Genomic DNA, 20,049 nt, shown 5'->3' on the forward strand with positions numbered 1-20,049 from the left:
CTTTTTGATATTTTAATACGACTCTCATATAGAAGTCAAAATTACTCTTCACTCATCATGAGAGATATATCTTGTGAGACACTTGCCTTACAGTGTCCCCCTATGGATCTTCTATGTATACGCATTATTCTTGTTGTATCACAAGTGATAATAAATTCCTGTTGAGAGACATTACTGAAGATATATCTGCACTGTGGTAGTCTTTGATATAGTTTGTTTAGCAATTTCGTTGTTATTAAATCTCGAATAACGTACTTTACTATGCGTCTACATCGTTTAAGTGATGCGCATCAATTGAAATTGTTATAAATATCTCGCTGCGGATTCGGTTGCGAATCCTTTTTCATTCTATGAGATTTGTATGTGGTGGCGATCACATTGACCACTCCTTATTTTATAATTAGAAAAAAGAGAAATGGCTTTGCTAGCTAACGTGGTACAATAAAGTTTTATGCATCTCTAGTCTTCGTTTTATAATCATCTAAGTAGGGACCATCATTACTGGTCAATTAAGTTGCACCCGTTTCAAAATGGTGTTGACTAACCTTGTTAGGTCAGTCAACACATTGTTATGATATCTTGTATAACGTACTTTGCGGTGCGTCTAATTTAGTTTTAGATACGCATCAATTGAAATTGCCATACAAATCTCACTGCGGATCCGTTTGCAAGTTTTTCTCACTCTATGAGAATTGTATGTGGGGGTGATTACATTGACCACCCGTTATTTTACAAATAGAAAAAAGAGAAATGTCTGTTTTTCAGTTAATGTGGGACAATAAAGTTTTGTATACTTTGAGCCTCCGTTTTATAATCGGCTATGTAGAGACTACCATTATTGGTCTACTAAGTGGCACCCGTTTTAAAATGGTGCTGACTAACCTTGGGAGGTAGTCCTCTTTTGTTGTTTGCAATCGGTTTAGTTAAACCACGCCCATTTGTTTCATGTGTTGGTCCTATTGGCTAGGCACTAAAATATTAGGTTGAGGTTGACGATGTAAATGCGTGCTGCCGCTCGGTTGTTGCTGGTTCACCCGAACGTTCGTTCGATTGGAAAACGCTGTATGCCAAAGGAACTTCAAAAAGAAGGTAAGCCCCTAAGCGTGCACACCATTTATGAAGAAGTATCTAATATTAGAACTTCTCCTTTCGTCTAGTATGGTTCGTTGTAGAACTTGCTACAGCGCTTTTTTCATCCTTATGTTCTGACGATTTAAGACTTAGCGGTTGCGACTACGGGAACATAGATCTTTGTTGGAAATCTGCCTTGAAGCCGACTCTCTGCTCAACTTAACAAAAGGTCAGCCTTTATATATTTGGACCATATCAATTAGAATGAGTTCATCCTTAGTTACAAATATGTCAATCATAGGATTATAACGGCAGCTATTTTTAGTTTTGCCACTAAAATCTAGCGATATTTTGTCATCACAGCTCAGTAAAAATGTTGTTTTAGGTCTACACATCGATCTCTAATTTGTCTTTTAAACACACGTATAGACTTATTGTCCTTTTCATTCTGGATTAAGTACTTGATGGTACCATTACTAAAGAGTAGGTACTGTTTCTAAATAGGAATCGCCTGTTAAGTAACCGTCAAACATCTTGGTGGTATTTCCTTTTTTTTAAAACATTAACTCTTTAGAAAATATTATGTGAGGTTATTACTCATACAAATATATAGTAGACTGTTAACTTTCGATTCACTTGTCATTTCTAGTGACACAAGAAAGGGGATTCCATATTGGCCTTTGGCTTTCCAGAAAATACTCGGACATTAACACTTTACCGAGACTGTGATCCTGTTAAAATTTGTTGACCCATGAGGACGGGCAGTGAAACCTTTTTACTAAATAACAGGTAATGGAATAGATTTGCCATTTATTCAACAAATTTGGCCTCTCATGATATGGGTAATCTAACAATAGTCCTTTGTATTCTCTCGATTAAGATGTTTCAAATCATTATAATCCAATACGGGATGGCTTATCCTTGACGGGAATTATTTTTATAAACAAGTAAGCCCTTTTCCCTCTACAACATTTGGGCATAAGCACTGCACAGAAGACGATTATATTGGTTTAACACTTGGTGCTTTATGTTTCATTGGTGGTGGGTACTTCACATATTGTTTTCCCCTTTTTTGAGTAGTTGCTTTTAGTTTGAGAAAGGTCTCAGAAATTATTCTTCTTTCTTTTCATGTATAGTAATCACTTGGGTATTTTGGAGGACCAAAAAATAGTAGAGTTACAACAGCAATATCCTTTCATGATGACTCTCTCTCCTCGATTTCTTTCTTTCTGGTAAAATCTTGTTCTTATTGAGTGCTCACCTAACATGTGAAGAAATTTTTTCCTGTAATTTTAATAGGGAAGATTGGGCCATTTATTCATTATATTTTATGTATATGTTGTTTCAGGTTTTCCCTGGGCTTTGTCGTTATTGAATATACCTCTGGTCCTGATGAAGGTGGCACCTATGCCATCGAAACGCGTCGACCACTGACCATTGACATTAGCATCCTGCTTTTGCAGTTGTCTTGTTAGTCATAGGAGATCATTATGTGTCTTGTGTCTCCAATGTTCAGTATACGATAAACTTCTTTTTTCTTTCTTATTGTGATAGATGTATGAATGTGGAATGCGTTGGTATGTATGCAGATGAAATTGTATGAAGATATAGTTTTTTTGTGATTTAGATTAGCGTGCCCTAGGAATTACTGTTTGATATGATGCATTATCACTGTAATGAATATAGTCAGTGATTATCAAATATTCCAAAAAAGGAAATGCAAAATAGAATAATTTTGTGATAGCATAAAGAAATGTATTGAGTATTTTTAAGAAAAATAGAAAAAGGTTAAATAATAAAAATTAAATTTCCAAAAATTAAAAAATCTGTGTGTTGCATCACTGTTTTTAGGCCTGTTTTTCCTTATCACAATTAAATTGTATTATTAAAAATAGAGGTCGCGAGGGAAGTTTCATTATAGGATAGTCCTATCAGGTGAATACATAATAAGCCTGAGATTCGGAGGTGGTGCACATACCTGGACAACATAGTTTGTTGTCTATTTGGAATAGCTTGTCAGATATTTCAAGCAGAAGGCCAAGAGCTAGGACATTGTGTCTACGAGAGAACCCAATCCTGGCACCAATTCGTGAAGGCAGAATGCAATGCTTCACAGTGCCTTCAGGAGCTTGCTGAAGGCTTCTTCGATGGAGATGGAATTTGGTGTCATGCTCATCTGGATCTGCATTCTGTGTCTGCAGCCTGGGTGAAGTTTCAATCCTGGTTTCTGCGATCTGCGTCTGCGACCTGGGTTACATTTCTCTCCTAAGTGGTCAAGAGGTAGTCCTTATATTTTGTATCTTATCTAAGATGGAATTTGCAATGTCAGCTTAGGAATGTTATGTCATAATCATATTCATCAGTGGATGCACTAATAAGGTAAATATATGTCACTATAGACTACATTATTTGGGTTATGGTTGTTATTAGACCTTCAGAAAAGCACCTGTCCTAGATTGATGTCTCACTGGAGTTTTTTTATGTCTATGAATTACTTAATATTTTTACTGTTCTTGGAAAAATAAGCACAGATGACATCTGCGTCAAAGGTAAAATTGTTCATGATTCTGCATAATTTGAAGAAAAATGACAACCTCCATAGTCAAAGATGGCAACCTCCATTATCTAGGACGGATCCATGGCCAAAGGTAAACAAGCTGGTCAAGCTAACTAAAATTGAGATTATAGCTAAAACGGAAAGTAATTAAAATAATAGAATAATGGAAGTACACAGTCATAAGATTTATGACATTCCAGAAATCATTATTAAGCTAAATATTTACTAAATTATCACTGAATGTGTTTTTGATTGATCTTGCTTATCATTATACATTTATGGAATAAAAGCACATGCCAGAAGGGTGCATTTGATGAAATATCAATTAATCACTTATAACACGTTTAATAACACTCTTCAAACTGAAATAAAATCGCCTGAGATTCTGCCAGAGATGGTCTCACTTACTGCCAGCACACTTCACAGATGTTCATCTCTCCAAAAGCTGATAAATCCGACTCCTGGAGGAAGACCAACTGAGCGCTACTGCAGGTTCGCCATTCACAAGGAACACTTGCACATCTCCACTGACAAAGACAGCCTTTGTAGTTAACAAGGTATGCAGTCCGTCTCTTCTCACTAACAAAGTCTAGACTGAAAGTTGTTCTGCCTTCCATGGTCTCGTAGTGTAGCACATAGAAATAGGCATTTGGTTCTTAGGATTTAAATTACATTTTAAAACATGCTGGAAAGTTTCATTTTATTCTTGTTACTTAAAACGGGTCCGCTTGCTGTTTTTATAATATTCGGTCGAATTATTTCAGCCTTAAACTGGACCCTGTCACTGTCATAACTAATCATCCCATCACAGCTGAAGAACAAACATTGACTTTGTGGCCCACATCACCATCATCGAAATCGCTGCTACTATGAAGACCATCCACTCAAGAGTGCCAACTGACCCTTGCCCCCAGAAATGCCTGCATCAAAGAACTCCAACCAATCTGTGTCACACTAACTCTCATCCTCAATGGCTCCACATTCCCAGACACCACTGAATCATGCCACCGTCATGTCACTCCTCAAGAAACCATCCACTGACCCAGCCACACTTTTCATTAATTGACCCATCTCCCTCCTCCTATACCCAGCAATGGTCTTAGAGAAACTAATCAACCAACGCCTCACTGACCATCTCAACAACCACCAGCTCCTAGATGCCATACTGTCCCGATTGAGGCCCAACCAAAGAATAGCACTTATCACCGTCACAGCCGACATCCTCATGATCCTTGACAAAGGAGACACAGCAGCAGTCATTTTCCTGGACCTCTCATCAGCATTTGACATGGTTTCCCATACATCCACATTAGGCCTTCTTAATGGCTAGAACACAAGCGGTCAGACTTTCACCTTACTCCTCTGAAGCCTGCAAAGTCATCCGTGGAGGGCCTCAAGGTTCATCGCTCAGCCCCACCCTCTTCAACTTATACATGAGCCTCTGGCCAACGTTATCTATGCACACATCAACATCCTCCACTATAATCATGACACACAACTCATACTCTCCCTCTCAATAAGACCCCCAACACAAGACCCAAGCTCACCACCTGCATGACCAAGGTCAATAACTGGATGAAAGTCAACTGTATCGAACTCAACACAGACAAAACAGAAGTAGTGATCTATGGCAAGTACACCTCACCATGGGACTGCAACTGGTGGCTAGCCAACCGTGGACCCACACCCAGCACCAGTGCCAGGAACCTCAGACTAATTATTGAAAGCAAACTGGATTTGACTACACCAGTCAACTGCGTACCTGAATCCTGATTCTACAATTGGAAGATGCTGAGGAAAATCTTCAATCACTCCCAAGCAACACTTACAAAACTGTTACTCAAGCCCTTTTCACCAACAACGGAGACTATGGTAACACCCTCTCTGCCAGGATAACAAAGCAACTCACTAGAAAACTACAAACCATCCATAATTCAGCAGCCAGACTCATCCTCAACCTCCAAAACAGAATTTGCATCACACCACACCTCGGGAAGCTCCATTGGCTCCCAATACACAAACAAGCTCATTTCAAACTGCTCACACACATTCAAGACACTACACAACTTAGGTCCAACTTACCTGAACAATCACATCCCCTTTCACCTACCACCTAGATACCTTCACTCTACAGGACAAAATGAAGGATAATTTTAACTTCTTTTTAGAGGGCATAAAGTGGAACACTGACTGCTCAATTTGGCATTCTGTTGTGAAACAAAATGCACACCACGAAGTGGTTGTTGGCTCTGTGACACGCAAGGTTTTATTCTCAATATTTTGAAACACTGCACTGAGCTCTGAAATGAATGACAATGTATTAAATAATACCTACTAATTTTATTTAATGAGATATTTATTGTTTGCACTGTTAATGGCAATGCAAATTCAAGGAAATAAAAAAATAACTTTAATTCATGTTGATTTAGAAAAAAGCATTTGAGAATGATTTTTATTAGCCTTTCATTTTTATTTACTGGAAAAACCTTCTCTGATCACCTTGGTCCCTCTACCCAAAATGCCTCCACACTGACAGGTTCCACTGGAGCCCCTAGAATCTCTTCTTTGCAGCAGCGAGTGTTTCCACTTCCTTCATGAAGCGAAGGCAAAGCTCCTCCTGCCAAGGCAGAGCCACACACTGCACAGATAGAGGCAGTCCCACACCACTCTCTATAGCCTGTAAGAGAAAGAAAGAGTAGCATAACTAATATGATGGAAACAAAATGGATTAAGAGCCATAGTCAAACAGGTCCATCCATAGCAGAAAGTAGAAAATATATCAGCTAGTCGAGCATAACCAGCAGCAACAAGAGAGTTTTCAGGACTGATATACAAAGTATAAATTGTCAATTACTTAAGGATAGCACAAGACTATGCAGGTGGCAATCAGGTAAGTTCAGGGTAGGTTTAAGCAAATCACCCCACAAGTGAACAACAACAAACTAGCAGAATATTCCTACTGAAACATATACGTTCCTAGACGGAACCCATCTGTCTCATATGTCGCTGCTTGGACATTCTACTCTGAACTAGGCCTGGGCGGTAAATTCCGTTCCGCTCGCGGAATTTGCGGAATTTCGGTAATTTTGCGTTCCGTGGAGAACGCGAAATTGTCCAAAATTCTGCTTTCCGCAACTTCTCGAAATTTTTTCTTGTTCGCGTTCTCAAAATGCGTGTTCGCGAGATATTTCTCCCCGAGCACGCAAACAGCAACTGTGAACAGGAAAAAAGCATCACGAACAAGCAATTTCGCGTGTTCGCGGAATTTCTGCATGTTCGCGGACATTTTTTACCGTTTCGCGGAGATTTGCATAACGCGATTACGCAAATTCCGCCCACCCCTACTCTGAACTCCACTAAGCAGTAAGACGACACACATGTTCTTTCTTAACAAAACAAACAATGCTTTAGGGTAAGTCTAAAAACTATTTGAAGAGAAAAGAAAATGAAAAGACCACCCAGTAAATCCCTGTAAATCTACAAAAAAGTGCAAATATTACCTCCATTTGTGATATAAACTCTTAATTATGCTGGCTGGCCTAGCGCATGGCGGTTGCGCGCATGCACGCTCACATGCACGCAAGCGCTAGGCCAGCCAGCAGCACTTAAAAAACGCACATACAAAATGTCTCGCCGAGCCAGCACATGAGCTGGGCTCAGCGAGACCTAAAAACGTTCCCCAAATATGTAAACATTTTTACCTTTTCAATATTCTTGACCTTTACATTAAAATTTCTAGTTTTTGTCTTTTTAAGGCCGCATACTATTACATAAGATTTTATAAAAATTAACCTTTAGGTCAAGGGCCGACCTACTGGCTTTGTCCTGGTGTCACAGGTATAATCAGAAATCATGTATAATCCATCATTGCAACATCAATGAAATCAATGGAGAAAGTACCAACATTCAATACTATTCAGTATAAGGTAAAACCTTGCATAGTCAACCATTGGCTTTGTCAATAAAACATTGCGTTCAATACAGTGCCCCGAGTCTTAGTTCTACTTTAACTATAGATCTACTACAGCTTCAGGAAAACCCAACAAAGATCTGTGCACTTCAGAGCCCATGTGCAAAAGCACAAGTTCCAGGAGTGCTAGAAAACATTGAATGTGTTTTCTAAGGGCATGGGTAGAACTCCCTGGGAGATTTAGGGTGAAATTTGTTTAGGGATTTCTATATGGGCTACTGGATTCCCACAAGGGCTCAACAATACTTCCACAATCTTTTGGTGGTGCATCACATACAAATATGCAAATTTAGAGCCTTGCCCAAGGGCCTACTGTGAACTCCTATGCTCCAGTAATCCATAAAATAAAACTAAGCAGCTTTTGCCACAAGCATTTGGCTCTATTGGCTTTTAACACATGGCCTTGTGCCACACTTTAAAAAAAATTAACATACCAGGTGCCTGTGTCCATTTGGCCAGCCAGGTAACATATACCACTGGGGGAATTGTGGGGAGCTCAATCCCACCTTTGTCCTCGTGGATGGGGTGATATGGAGTGTATGCACCCTGCTCTTGGCCAGACATGGGCAAGTGGAGCATGAGAGGCACACTGCTATAGTAGGTGCAATGGCACTCATCTCTGCACCCAAGAATATAGGGTCACCCGGTACAGTTTGGTCTTGCATCAGGCCCCGGAGATCGGGGTCACTGGGGCCAGGAGTGACTCAGGGAGGGAGCACATGCATGCCCCCTCTTCATTCAATATAAATAAACTGAGGATGAGATGACCCTTGAGGCCATGGCCCTCCCTGGGCTAAGAGAAAATAATTACTGCCAAACACCACAGGCTTTGTTCACATTACAGTCCATCCCTCTCCTCCCCCCTGGGAACATGCTTCTCACACGGTTTTCTTTGGCCCATAGCAATCATCACAACTATTTGCTAATCACCAAGAGCATTTTCTTCAGGCTTCATGAAATGAAAAGGTTATGTTTGTGTCAAACTTGATTTTTGAAGCTTCTTTCATCAGACCTTATTCAGCTTTGGCTCTTGATGACTCTCCTTCTTGGGGGGCATCTTCCATAGCCCCTCCACAGCCAACAAGCTGGATTTTTGTAGCTTCCTACATGAGACCTTATTCTGCCTCGGCTCTTGATGCTCTCTCCTGCTTGGGGGGCATCTTCTATAGCCCCTCCACAGCCAACAAGGAGAATATTTTTCCTGACACACTCATTCCACAGTTCTTGGCTACCTGTGTATCAGCAGAGTCAAGAGCTAATCCACAGAAGTCCCACTGGAACTGTCCAGGATCCCCCAGCAGGTCCACTTCCCGAACTGTTCTCGTGGTATATAAGGGGAACAATGCCACTGATCCTAATCCTGGGTGCCAGCCGGAGTAGAAGTCCTTCAGTCCACCTTATCGGTGGGGTCAGATGGCTTCTCATTTCAGTTAGGTATTATTTTTCTGTTGTCACTATCAGGTTCAATGTTTCTGGCGTGTTGCTTCCATGATGAGGGTTATTAAACTTTGGGTGGAAAGTTCTGGTAGGTAGGCAATCCTCGGGGGTTACATCCACCATACCCAGACCCTCCTGCACAACAATCTGAGACATTTAAAGATGATGACTTCAAGTTGAAGAACCGGGTCACCTTAAACATAAGCAAGCAATGTCTGTGGGAGTGGAGGCTGCATACACAAGGAGGGGAACTCTTATACTATTATGACCCCATCACTACTAATAGCCATAGACATCTGCTTGCACACTGAATTGTGCTGATGCTTTAATCCGAATGATTATATTTGAGTTAGTGCACTGTGAAGTCGAATAGAGGAAAGTTTCATTCTATAAGACAAATCACTTGTTGGACATTGGTTTATTAGGTATTATTTATGTTCTGCTGAGGTCTGCGGCTCTAACCCCATATCACATCCCAGTGAAAGCCTTGGACTACTCTGCTTTGCTACCTTGAGTGTCAAGTCAAGGAATGGACCTTACCTAGGAGCATCAGCCTTGACCTTGAGCCAAGCAAGGGAGAGATCTGACAAACGGCATAATTTCTACAGCAAACTGAGGATCCCTAAGCAGAAAAGCACCTGTGTGTGTAAGTGCCTAATCATAAATTAGGTTACTGTAAGTACTAATAAGACTTAGGATGCACCGGGGCACCTTAAAAGTAAGCAGGAAATGTCTGTGAGAGTGGGGGCTGCATACACAAGGAGGGCAGCTCTTTTACTATTACGACTCACCCACTACTGTCAGCCACAGACTTCTGCTCGCCCACTGAATTATGTTGATGCTTTAAGCTGAATAATTATATGTGTGTTAGTGCACTGTGACGTGGATAAAGTACTTTTTCATTCTATAAGCCAAAGCACTTATTGGACACTGGTTTATTAGGTGTTATTTATGTTCTCCTGTGTTCTGAGTCTCTAATCCCCACATCACATCCCCTTGTAATCTTTGGACTCCTCTGCTTCGCTACCTTGAGTGTCAAGTCAATGAAAAGACCTTACCAAGGAGCATGAGCCTTGCCCATCAAACTGACACAGCTGCCTGATCCCTTCACAACAAAACCTCATAGGGGAGATCCTCTTGTGTTTGACTGCTGTCTACAAAAGTATGGTTTTCCCCCTTTGTTTCTGTGGCTTGGGCTTGCCCAATCTAGTTATAGTATAAAGAGTTAATAAGCACATTCACATTTTTCCCTACCTGTTATTTTCCCAGCACCATCCATGGCTCTATTTTGTGAGGAGGCCTTTGATCCTCCTGCTAGCTAGCAGAGTAATTAATTGGATCCTGTGGAAAGGGGGTTAGGGTAAAGACCTGAGTCTGGTTATGGCTGAGCCAGGGACATATGACAATTTGTGAAGTATCACAGAAATGACAGTGAATCTGCACTTGGTGTACACATTTACCCTATGTGAGAAATTAGATTATTAGTTGAAGTGGATGGTAGTCCTCTTCAAGTAATAACTGAAGTATTCATTACTAGGTCCAAATAGGTCTCTTTAAACCTGAGCTCAAACCTTGGTACCTGTAGCAGACAGCAGACAGGTTTAACCAAAGAGAACTGCGTAAACCTTTTATCAGTACCAAAAAAGCTAAAATGTAGAAAGCATAACACAACAAAAATCTGGAGCGTGGGTTGGATACAGGGACGAGGTTTGTCCTAATGGAAATTTTACCTTCTCACTTTTTTTCTAGAGAAAAGTCCTTGTTGACAGGGTCATTGGTAGTTCGGGCTAGGCTGGATATGAAGAGAGAGTTATTGATGGCAGTTGGCAAAAGTGCGGGTCCTCAGTGTGAGCCTTGAATTCTGTAGAAAGTCGGGGCCCAGGAGGGCGTAGTCATTGAGGTGCTGTTCAGCATTTGTCCCGGTGAAGTACATTATGTTCAGACTTAGAAACTTTTCTGGAAGTCAAAATCCTTTCACTGTGGCAAACCAGCAACTTGAGTCCAACCAGCTGTAGATTCTGGTTCTTCTGGCAAAAAGTTCATTAAAAGATTTTAAGTATCCAGTCTTGCATTTTGAAGAGGGAACAGTACCCTCTAACACCAGCTAAGGGTCTAGGAACTTTTGGGCACCACTTGAAGGAGAGGACTCAATCTCCCAGAAGGCACCAGCAAGGTTCAAGGCAAATCCAGTTGGAGATGATGATCAGCTGGGCACAGGAGAGACATGGGAATTTTTGCAGCTTTTGTGTTCCTGAGTCTGAACAGGAGGCTATCAAACTAGCCATTGGATTTCTCCTCTTCTATTCTAGGTACACGTGGTCAGCAGGATCTGCCTTTGGGATTTCTCTGTACCGGATAAACAGCAAGTGCAGTCCTTCTTCTGTTTTCTATGGGTCCAGAGGTGTTCTAAAGAGACTAATGGACGGCAACTTTTATGCCTAGTGTCAGCCAGTGGTTGGGGGAATTCCCTGGCCACTCCCTAACCAATGGACTAAAAGTTCTTACTTCTGCAGCACTTTCTGTTTGTTTTACTGTAAACTATCCCGCAGTTCCCTTCTTTACCTAACACCAACATGGCAGAACCTATGTTCCCTTGAGCAGAACTCACTGGGCCCAACCAGGGGTGTAATGGGCAAATTAGCCCCTGTGGTCACTAAACCGGCTCTGGAGGCAGCCCCTCTCCCACTGGGAATGATTCCCAGTTAAATATCAAGACAATGAGGAAGCAGGACTCGGTGTGGGTTAAGTCTGCTTGTGACAGTGTAGGTACTTATTGTAGTTTAAATATGTCCTGGGCACAGCCTGGAACGCCATCCTTTCGGGGGGCATTTTCCCACACCCAAGCCTTTTGTCTGATACATGGGAGCAATACACATCTCACCCCAGAAGTGCCATTAACAGTCAAGTGACACTGCATACTGGCAGTGATTAACTACATTCATGTGGGGCATGAACAGAATGTTTGCACATGTTTTTATGTGGGATAAGTGCAGTAGGATGGAAATAAAGTGTGCAAGTATGCATGACTGTATGTGGACAGGAATCCATTATTGAATTCCAAATGTTCAAGTGAGAGGTCAAAACGAGTCTTATCAGAAAGAGATGTGAATTGGTGGGAGCTGCCCAGAATAGTTCTTTGAAGTGACCAGGCTCCTCCAAAGGTTGCGTAAGGATGAAATGAACTTTTAAGGTGGAAGATAGACCCAATCTCCGTATCTGCTCCCCCTCTTTCACAGAATGGGATGCAAACAGAGATGAGTAGTGGGCATGGAAGGAACAGTCACTTTTTCTCTGTAACGTTTTTGCCAAGCTAGGATTCATCCTCTTCTACCCTTCAAACTTTCAAACACCCGGACCAAACATGTTGTGGCTGAGTGGTTCCTAGGAAGGGATGTCAACTCCCTGAGTTATGACACACCTAACCAGAGCATGGAGGCTCTGCAATCCACATTTTAGTCTGCTATCCAGGTATAAATGTGATCTAGAATCCCTAGATTGAGTTTCTAGGTAGTTCTAATTGACTGGTGCCCAGGTGGTGCACAGCAATGTTGCATGACAAGAATTCTGTATTCAAGGATGGTGTCTTTGGCAGTCACAGTCCTGCTCAAGAATGGACCTGAAGCCCTGCAACATTACTACTTGTAGCTTTACTTGAAAAGAAGCTAGAAGGAAAAAGCAATCACTGTTGAGAAAGGGGCATTAGAGGCATTCTTAGGAGATGGATAGAGAGTGGCATAAAGACCAGCTATCTGTAGGATAAGTTTATGTGTAGGAAAATAAATTAATCATGTGGGTGAAGCACTGAGAGAGACACCGGGGATAGATCAGACTATTGGCACTATGGTGAGCTGGCTCCTGTCCTGTCATACTAGTGCACTGCAATGTCAATTCTCACTAAGGCCTGTGGCCTACCTTGCAATGCACTAGGCTGAGCATAGAAATCTAGCAGTCAGAAGCCCAATGAACTAACATTCATCCTGCAGACTGCATTCTTCCAAACATCTTTGGGTGCAGAACAAACCCTAAGCGTCTGCAATGGAGCCCCTGAAGTGACCAAAAGAGTGATATGATTAAGCTTCCCCTCAGAACTTGAGGAAAAGAATCACTGCACCATGGGGATCATGATGTGCAGGTAAGCCAAGATCATTGGAGTGGTGTGCTTGGTTATTTTGGGTGGCTGGTTTTCTTTGGGCTGCACAAAGCTGGAGGTTGCACACAAGAGATATAGCCAGCGAGGGCTGTATGGAACACAAGATTGTAAGATGGAATATCTTCAGCAATCTTGTGTCGTGTAGTTCCTCCAAATTTATATAAGATCAGCGTGTTTAGACAACATAAACCAAGGGATTGGTGTCCAGGTAGACAGACATATATATATATATATATATTCACTGAAAAAACCATAGGTTTCACACACGTTATAGTTAGGAATTAACATTTAAAAAACCTTGCAAATTCAGTGAAAAAACCATAGGTTTCACACATGTTATAGTTAGATGGACATTTTACTCGTAAAAAACCAATGAAATTGCCCCGTTATAGTTAGTTCAGCTAACTATAACTCGCGCGCCCGCAATGCACTGCTGATGACGTCACATATTACATCACTCATGACATGGTCAGTGACATCACTCATGACATCACTGATGACATCTCAAATGACATCACTGATGACCTCACTGATGACATCATCCTTGTGATAGAGTGGCAGACCTCCTCTCACCCTAATATAACCTTTGATACACACATTCAAAAATAGAGACTAAAATTTTCAAAACAATGGACATACCAATACCAGTTACAACAACCTATTCAGTAATTCTAAGATCCACATAAACATCCACTCATTCACCAACAGTCCAATACAGTCACTCATACATGTACTCACTCAACACATGTACTCATACACCTATACATCCTGTTACACAATGCCACTCATCCACAGAGTTACTCACACACATAGTCACTCATGCTAATAAAGAATCAAACATACATTTACTAGCATATACAGTTATACACACACCACCACACTTACTTCTACAGAAACTTACACATACTTAGTCTTTTAAACAATCACTTATAGAAACACATACTTATTCATACAGGAACTCTTTCAATCTCTCACATTTACTCACATATATACACCAATAGTCACATATACTAGTTTTAAACATATGTAGTTACTCATAAAGACACTATTGAGACAGTCATTCACTCACTAACACACCCATACACACACTCATCCACCCATACAGTCCTGCACACATGCTGTGTTCAACACACACAAAGAGTGAATCATTCATTCATGCACCTATGCACTACATAATACCCCCCACCGAACCATACAGACACTCAGACTGATACTCAAAAAACAACTAATAACCTATATAGACACCCATGTAGCTACTCACCAACCCATGCAACCACTTATACACAAAGTGAGAGACTGATACAGATATTTTCATATTTAAACATTACACAGTAAGCCATGTATTCACTATGATACACTTAATCAGTCAGTTACACAATAAATTTTTCAAAAACAAAGCATCCATTTAGACACTTATATACCCATTTATTCTTCCATTGACCTTGAGATATACATATATAAAACATATTTAATTTTCAGAAAAACACACATTCACTGGATGATGTCATCAGTGAGGTCATCAGTGATGTCATTTGAGATGTCATCAGTGATGTCATGAGTGATGTCACTGACCATGTCATGAGTGATGTAATATGTGACGTCATCAGCAGTGCATTGCGGGCGCGCGAGTTATAGTTAGCTGAACTAACTATAACGGGGCAATTTCATTGGGTAAAATGTCCATCTAACTATAACATGTGTGAAACCTATGGTTTTTTCACGGAATTTGCAAGGTTTTTTAAATGTTAATTCCTAACTATAACGTGTGTGAAACCTATGGTTTTTTCAGTGAATTTCAAAGGTTTTTTAAATGCTAATTCCTAACTATAACGTGTTTGAAACCCATGGTTTTTTCAGTGAATTTGCAAGGTTTTTTAAATGCTAATTTTTTTTTTATTCTTCAATTTTTTCTAACATATTTTTAATTTAATTTACTTACCTTTTATAAAGACTATGCTTAAATTTTTAAAATTCTTTAATATGTTTTTTTTATATATTTTTTAAAATAAACATGTAAAATTTATTTCCAGTTTTTTTTTTTTTTTTTTAATTTTTTTTAGTACGCGTACCGTAAGCTCACGGTAAGCGTACGGTTTACGCAACGTCCGTAATCTTTCTACGCTGCTTGCGTATAGTTACGCACTTCGCGTAGCCGCGCGTACTGCGCGTGGGACGCGTGCGCGCTTACGCCACGCGCGCACGTTACGCGGAAGTGTCGGGGAGTGACTGTTATGCGCATGCGCGCAAGCGCGTGTCTTTTTGACGCGCATGCGCACTTTTGCCGTAAGCGTACCGTAAGCGTACCGTAAGCGTACGGTTGGTCATGTGATCATGAAACACAACTTTTGATTGGTTGAAACTACTTTCAGTTCTAGAACTCTCCTACACCACACCCATTCCCCTCATTTCTGCTTGTGATCCCTTAGGAGAAGGAGCTGGTTTGTCTTTGGGATACGATGGCAGAACAGCAGAGCCCTTCTGAGAGTGAGGCTAGCACCAGCAGCACTGTCTTGAGGCAGAGAGCGAGGAAACAAAAGCCTTCTTATGTTTGGGATTATTTTACTTTTCCTGAAGGCCAGCAAAAGGTGAATGCACCCTTAGTTACTTGCAGGCTGTGTCAGCGTGTACTTTCTAGAGGTAATCCTGACAGGAAGTATTCCTTTGGGAATCACACCATGAAGAGACACCTCCAGGATGTACACAGAAGGACACATGGTCATCTTTTTGGAGGTAATTCTTCAGAAAGACGAGCCAGTACATCCACAGCAGCTCAGCCTGGACCATCATCTGCAGGGCTGACTCCTTCTTCTGCAGGTCAGGTGAGCCCTTCATCTGTGGGGGGAGAATCTCCTTTTGCTGGCCCTCTGGAAATTAACCCTCGGTTTGCGAGGGTTGAAGTACGGTGCGCCACTTGTCACGATCTAATTACTTATAGGGAGACCAGTGTTTCCCTGGTGAACAGTAAAATAGATCAGCACACTTGTCGTACCGTCTAATATTCCCAATCTTTCTTTCCTCTGTCCCTGCATGAACACAACGGTTCTTTTAAGAGCCAACCTTATCTTTCATCTTTTTTTTACATATGTTTTTAAAAACTTTTTTTTATTTTTTTTTACCGTACGCGTACGGTGCGCGTACTTTTTTTTTTTTTTAAAAAAAAAACACTAAAAATCATTTATGACATTACATTGACCTTGAGAGACTACAATTATTATTATTGACTTACCATACTCACTGAAAAAATATTTATTCATTTCTTTTTTTTTAAAATAGTTTTAAAAATGTTTGTAGTTTTCGTAAATTTTCTATATCTATCTGGAAAAAAAGTAAAAAGTATTAATATTTTTAAAACTTTTTATAATACAGTACACATATTTACATTTTTTCCCCAAAAATATTTTTGCCTTATTTTTGCTGTTTTCAGAATATATTGCATTTCACTATAAATTGTGAAAGCAATTGCATTCATCATTTTACAGCGGGCAAAAAAAAATACCAATCACAAAGATTGTATTAAAAAAGCCCTGATTCTTTTTTTACTTAAACTTAACATTATAGAAATGCATAATATTGTAAAAAAATATCATCTAATACCAATACTTATTCCTTTAAAATACCGTCTGATATGTTTGTTTCAGAAGTATAATCACAATATTATATCTCAAATAACTCCAAAAAACATCTGATTTCATTTCCTTTAGGCCAAATAGTAATTTTAAATTTTTGTTTGGATTAAATTACCAACGGTAATCCAATAAAATTCTAAAGTTTAATTTGTCCAGATCTCACAGATTCTCTGTAACATTTTGGTTCACGAAAATTTTTTGATTAATTTATTTAGTCCACAATAGAATTGGTTACTTTTCCACATGGCCAAATAGTAATTTTTTAAATCATTTTTGAAAAAATTTCCAATGGCAGTCCAATAACATTCCAAAATATAAAATGTGCAGAAGTTACCGATAATCTCAAAAATATTGGTTTTTCTAAATTTCATTAAAAATTAAAAAAGTCCACATTACAATTGGTTATCTTTCCATTAGGCCAAATGATAATTTAAAAAAAAAAATTTTTCAAAATTGCAATGGTAATCCAGTAAAATGGTAAAATTGTTTTGTCCAGATCTTGCCAAGTCTCTCTAAAATTTAGGTTTCAGGAAGATTAGATATGAATTTGCTAAATCAAAAGGCAAACGTTGTTTGAAAATCAATTGAGAATCATTACACAGTGTCCAGCCTTTTTCACATTTAAGATAAACTGTGTAATGTCCAGAATTAACAGTAGGTCCATCATGGAAAATTATTGCAACAGTTACAAAAGTTTTTCCTGAAATTGATAATTGCTGTCCTGTAAACTTCTTTATTAAAGTATCCAATTTTGAACCATCAGCTCTACATCGTTGCATCATTAAAATTACATACTGTCCGTATTCCTTTAAAATTAATGTTGAAAACATGTCAGAATTACACTCACCACATTTCATGCTATGATTAGCATCTTTAACTAATTTTGCAAAAGTGACTGTTTTACTCTCTGGCAATGTCAAATAAATAAACCTTTCATTATCAACAATAGAGCCACTTATATTATAACAATTATCACAACTATGTTCCCATTTATAAGAGAGACCAAAAAAAATGTCAATGGGAACTCCTTCTTCTTCCACTACCTGAAGAAAATACATCAAAAATTCATGTGCATCTTGCTGTTCATTTTGAGAAAACTGTGTTCGTCCTGAACATACATCTAAAAGTTTTCTAATGTCAGTAGCACTTTCTATTTGAGTTTTATCTTTACTCAGCTTTTGAAAAAGGAGACTCAGCTCTGAACAGAATCTTTTTCCCTGATTTACTATTATCTGCTCTTGCAAACTTTCCAGATAAAATGCAACATTCAGCACTACATTTGCGTAGCAGTTGACACCAGAGCTATTTTCAAAATGACATCCTACAACCTGTTCTTCATTTTCCTTTTTCTTTTTGCTTGCAATTACATCACTCCTCTTTTTTTTCCTCTTCTCTACATCTTCACTACAGATATTCTCATTTTTCCTTTTACGAGAAACTACACGTTTCTCCAACACAGGATACTGACCTAAATGAGGAGCATAGCTTCTTCTTAATCTATTATACTCCTTTACACAATTTGTATCAGCACTAACTTTTGATTCTTCAAAGTCTATCATGAATAAACCTGATAATGTTTTGACTCGTGACAAAGCAACATATGCCATACCTTCTTTGAACACAGTTGAACCAATGTTCACAAATGCACAATCTACAGTCAATCCTTGAGACTTGTGAATAGTTACAGCATATGCTAGAGAAAACGGAAACTGCTTCCTACGTACATATAAGTCTTTCACAAGCATAAAACGAACTGTACAACGATAAATATCTTTAACTTCATCTATCTGATCAAATTTTATTTTTAAACATTCAATTCCTTCTTTTTTCTGATAATTAATAAAACCCACAACTCTTCCCATCGCTCCATTAACTAAACCTTTCTCAACATCCAAATTTCTCCTTAAAAACACTCTACAGTTCATGCAAACATATAGATTTTTTTCTAATCCAGCTGTTTTGGAGATGTTCTTCTCTAGTGAGTCCAATTTATTTTTCAGTTTGCCTGTTACTGTGACAGTAATTCTTCCATCCTCAATTTTGTCCACTGCTTCCAATTTCCTGATCTCTTCCTTTTCCAATTTCAAAAGCTCCTCATTGAATATTGAGCATTCACGTAGAGTTGCCATTAAGCAGATGACACTTTTGTTTTCTGCAATATTCTTGTATATTTTCTCTGCAACTATTTCTTCCTTTGGAAATAAATTATGTAGCAGCCGACTCTGTAATGCTTTTTTGCCAACTTCTGTGAGTAGTCCAATTCTGATATCTTTCAGAATACTTCCATATTCTTCATCGTTTGCTTGCCTCATATTAGTTGTAAGTTCCTTGTACTCAAAGAAGGACCAAATATTTGTATTTCCGATGCTTCCCAATGACTTCTTCGTGTCTTCATGTGTCACAGTATTAAACACTGGTTGTCCTTTAACTGGAGTAAGTTGCAAAAGATCTCCAAAAACTATGACGTGTTTTCCACCAAATAACACGTCATAGTCTGTCTTCAAAATTTGCTGCATTCTTAAATGCACAAAGGCAAGCATTAAGTTTGATACCATGCTCACCTCATCAATAATGAGAACTTGCATCTTCTTCAATACTCGTGAAACTTCCAAGGATGCTTCTCCAGTTAGCTTGTTGAATTGTATTTTGTTCTCATGCTCCACTGGTAACATTAGCAAACGATGTAAGGTGATTCCTTTTATGTTATATGCTGCTAACCCAGTTGGAGCAGTAACCACACAAGACAAAGTAGAATCCGTTTTTTGCTTTAGGTAGCTTCTGATGACTTTAATTAGGAAACTTTTTCCAGTGCCAGCTTGTCCGCTTACATACATCCTGATTGGATGAAATGATGTGCATGAGCACTCTTTTTTTACATGTAGAAATCCGTGATCAATTTTGTTTTTGATCTCTTCATAAATTTGTTGCTGCTCTTGATTCAGTTGTCTTTCCAAATTTTCTAAGTCTATAAATTCTTCTTGAGCTTGATTCATAGCCGTTTCCACTTCATTCATGGCTATTGATGCTTCATTTTCAACGATTGGTTGTCCTAGGGGATCTTGACTGTGTGTTCCTGAACTTTGGCTGTCCTGAGAACTGTCTCTAGCTATTTCTGCTGCAATTGTAGTTTCCTGTTCAATTTCTTCATTTAACATTTGCAGATAAGTTGTGAATGTATTGCATTGTATGCTGTCTTTGCAAGCATTAAATGAATCCTCATAGCTTTGAAATTCTCCCA

At 39.3% G+C, this 20,049-nt stretch overlaps 1 protein-coding gene across 3 annotated transcripts in view; it reads right to left on the reverse strand.

Moving 5' to 3' along the window:
- Window positions 1–5,953: 5,953 nt before the first annotated feature.
- LOC146835070 (vitamin D3 hydroxylase-associated protein-like) overlaps window positions 5,954–20,049 on the reverse strand; it is a 562,514-nt gene continuing 548,418 nt past the window's right edge. For 2 of the 3 annotated variants that reach the window (XM_085602734.1, XM_085602733.1), the window contains one exon: window positions 5,954–6,305. In XM_085602734.1, the coding sequence (XP_085458860.1) occupies window positions 6,180–6,305 (126 nt within the window). In that variant the 3' untranslated portion in view covers window positions 5,954–6,179. The remainder of the gene's footprint in view (window positions 6,306–20,049) is intronic. The other variant, XM_085602732.1, reaches the window with a different exon arrangement.

Source organism: Triturus cristatus, chromosome 4_2 (assembly GCF_964204655.1).
Source record: "Triturus cristatus chromosome 4_2, aTriCri1.1, whole genome shotgun sequence".
Taxonomy (NCBI): Eukaryota; Metazoa; Chordata; class Amphibia; order Caudata; family Salamandridae; genus Triturus; species Triturus cristatus.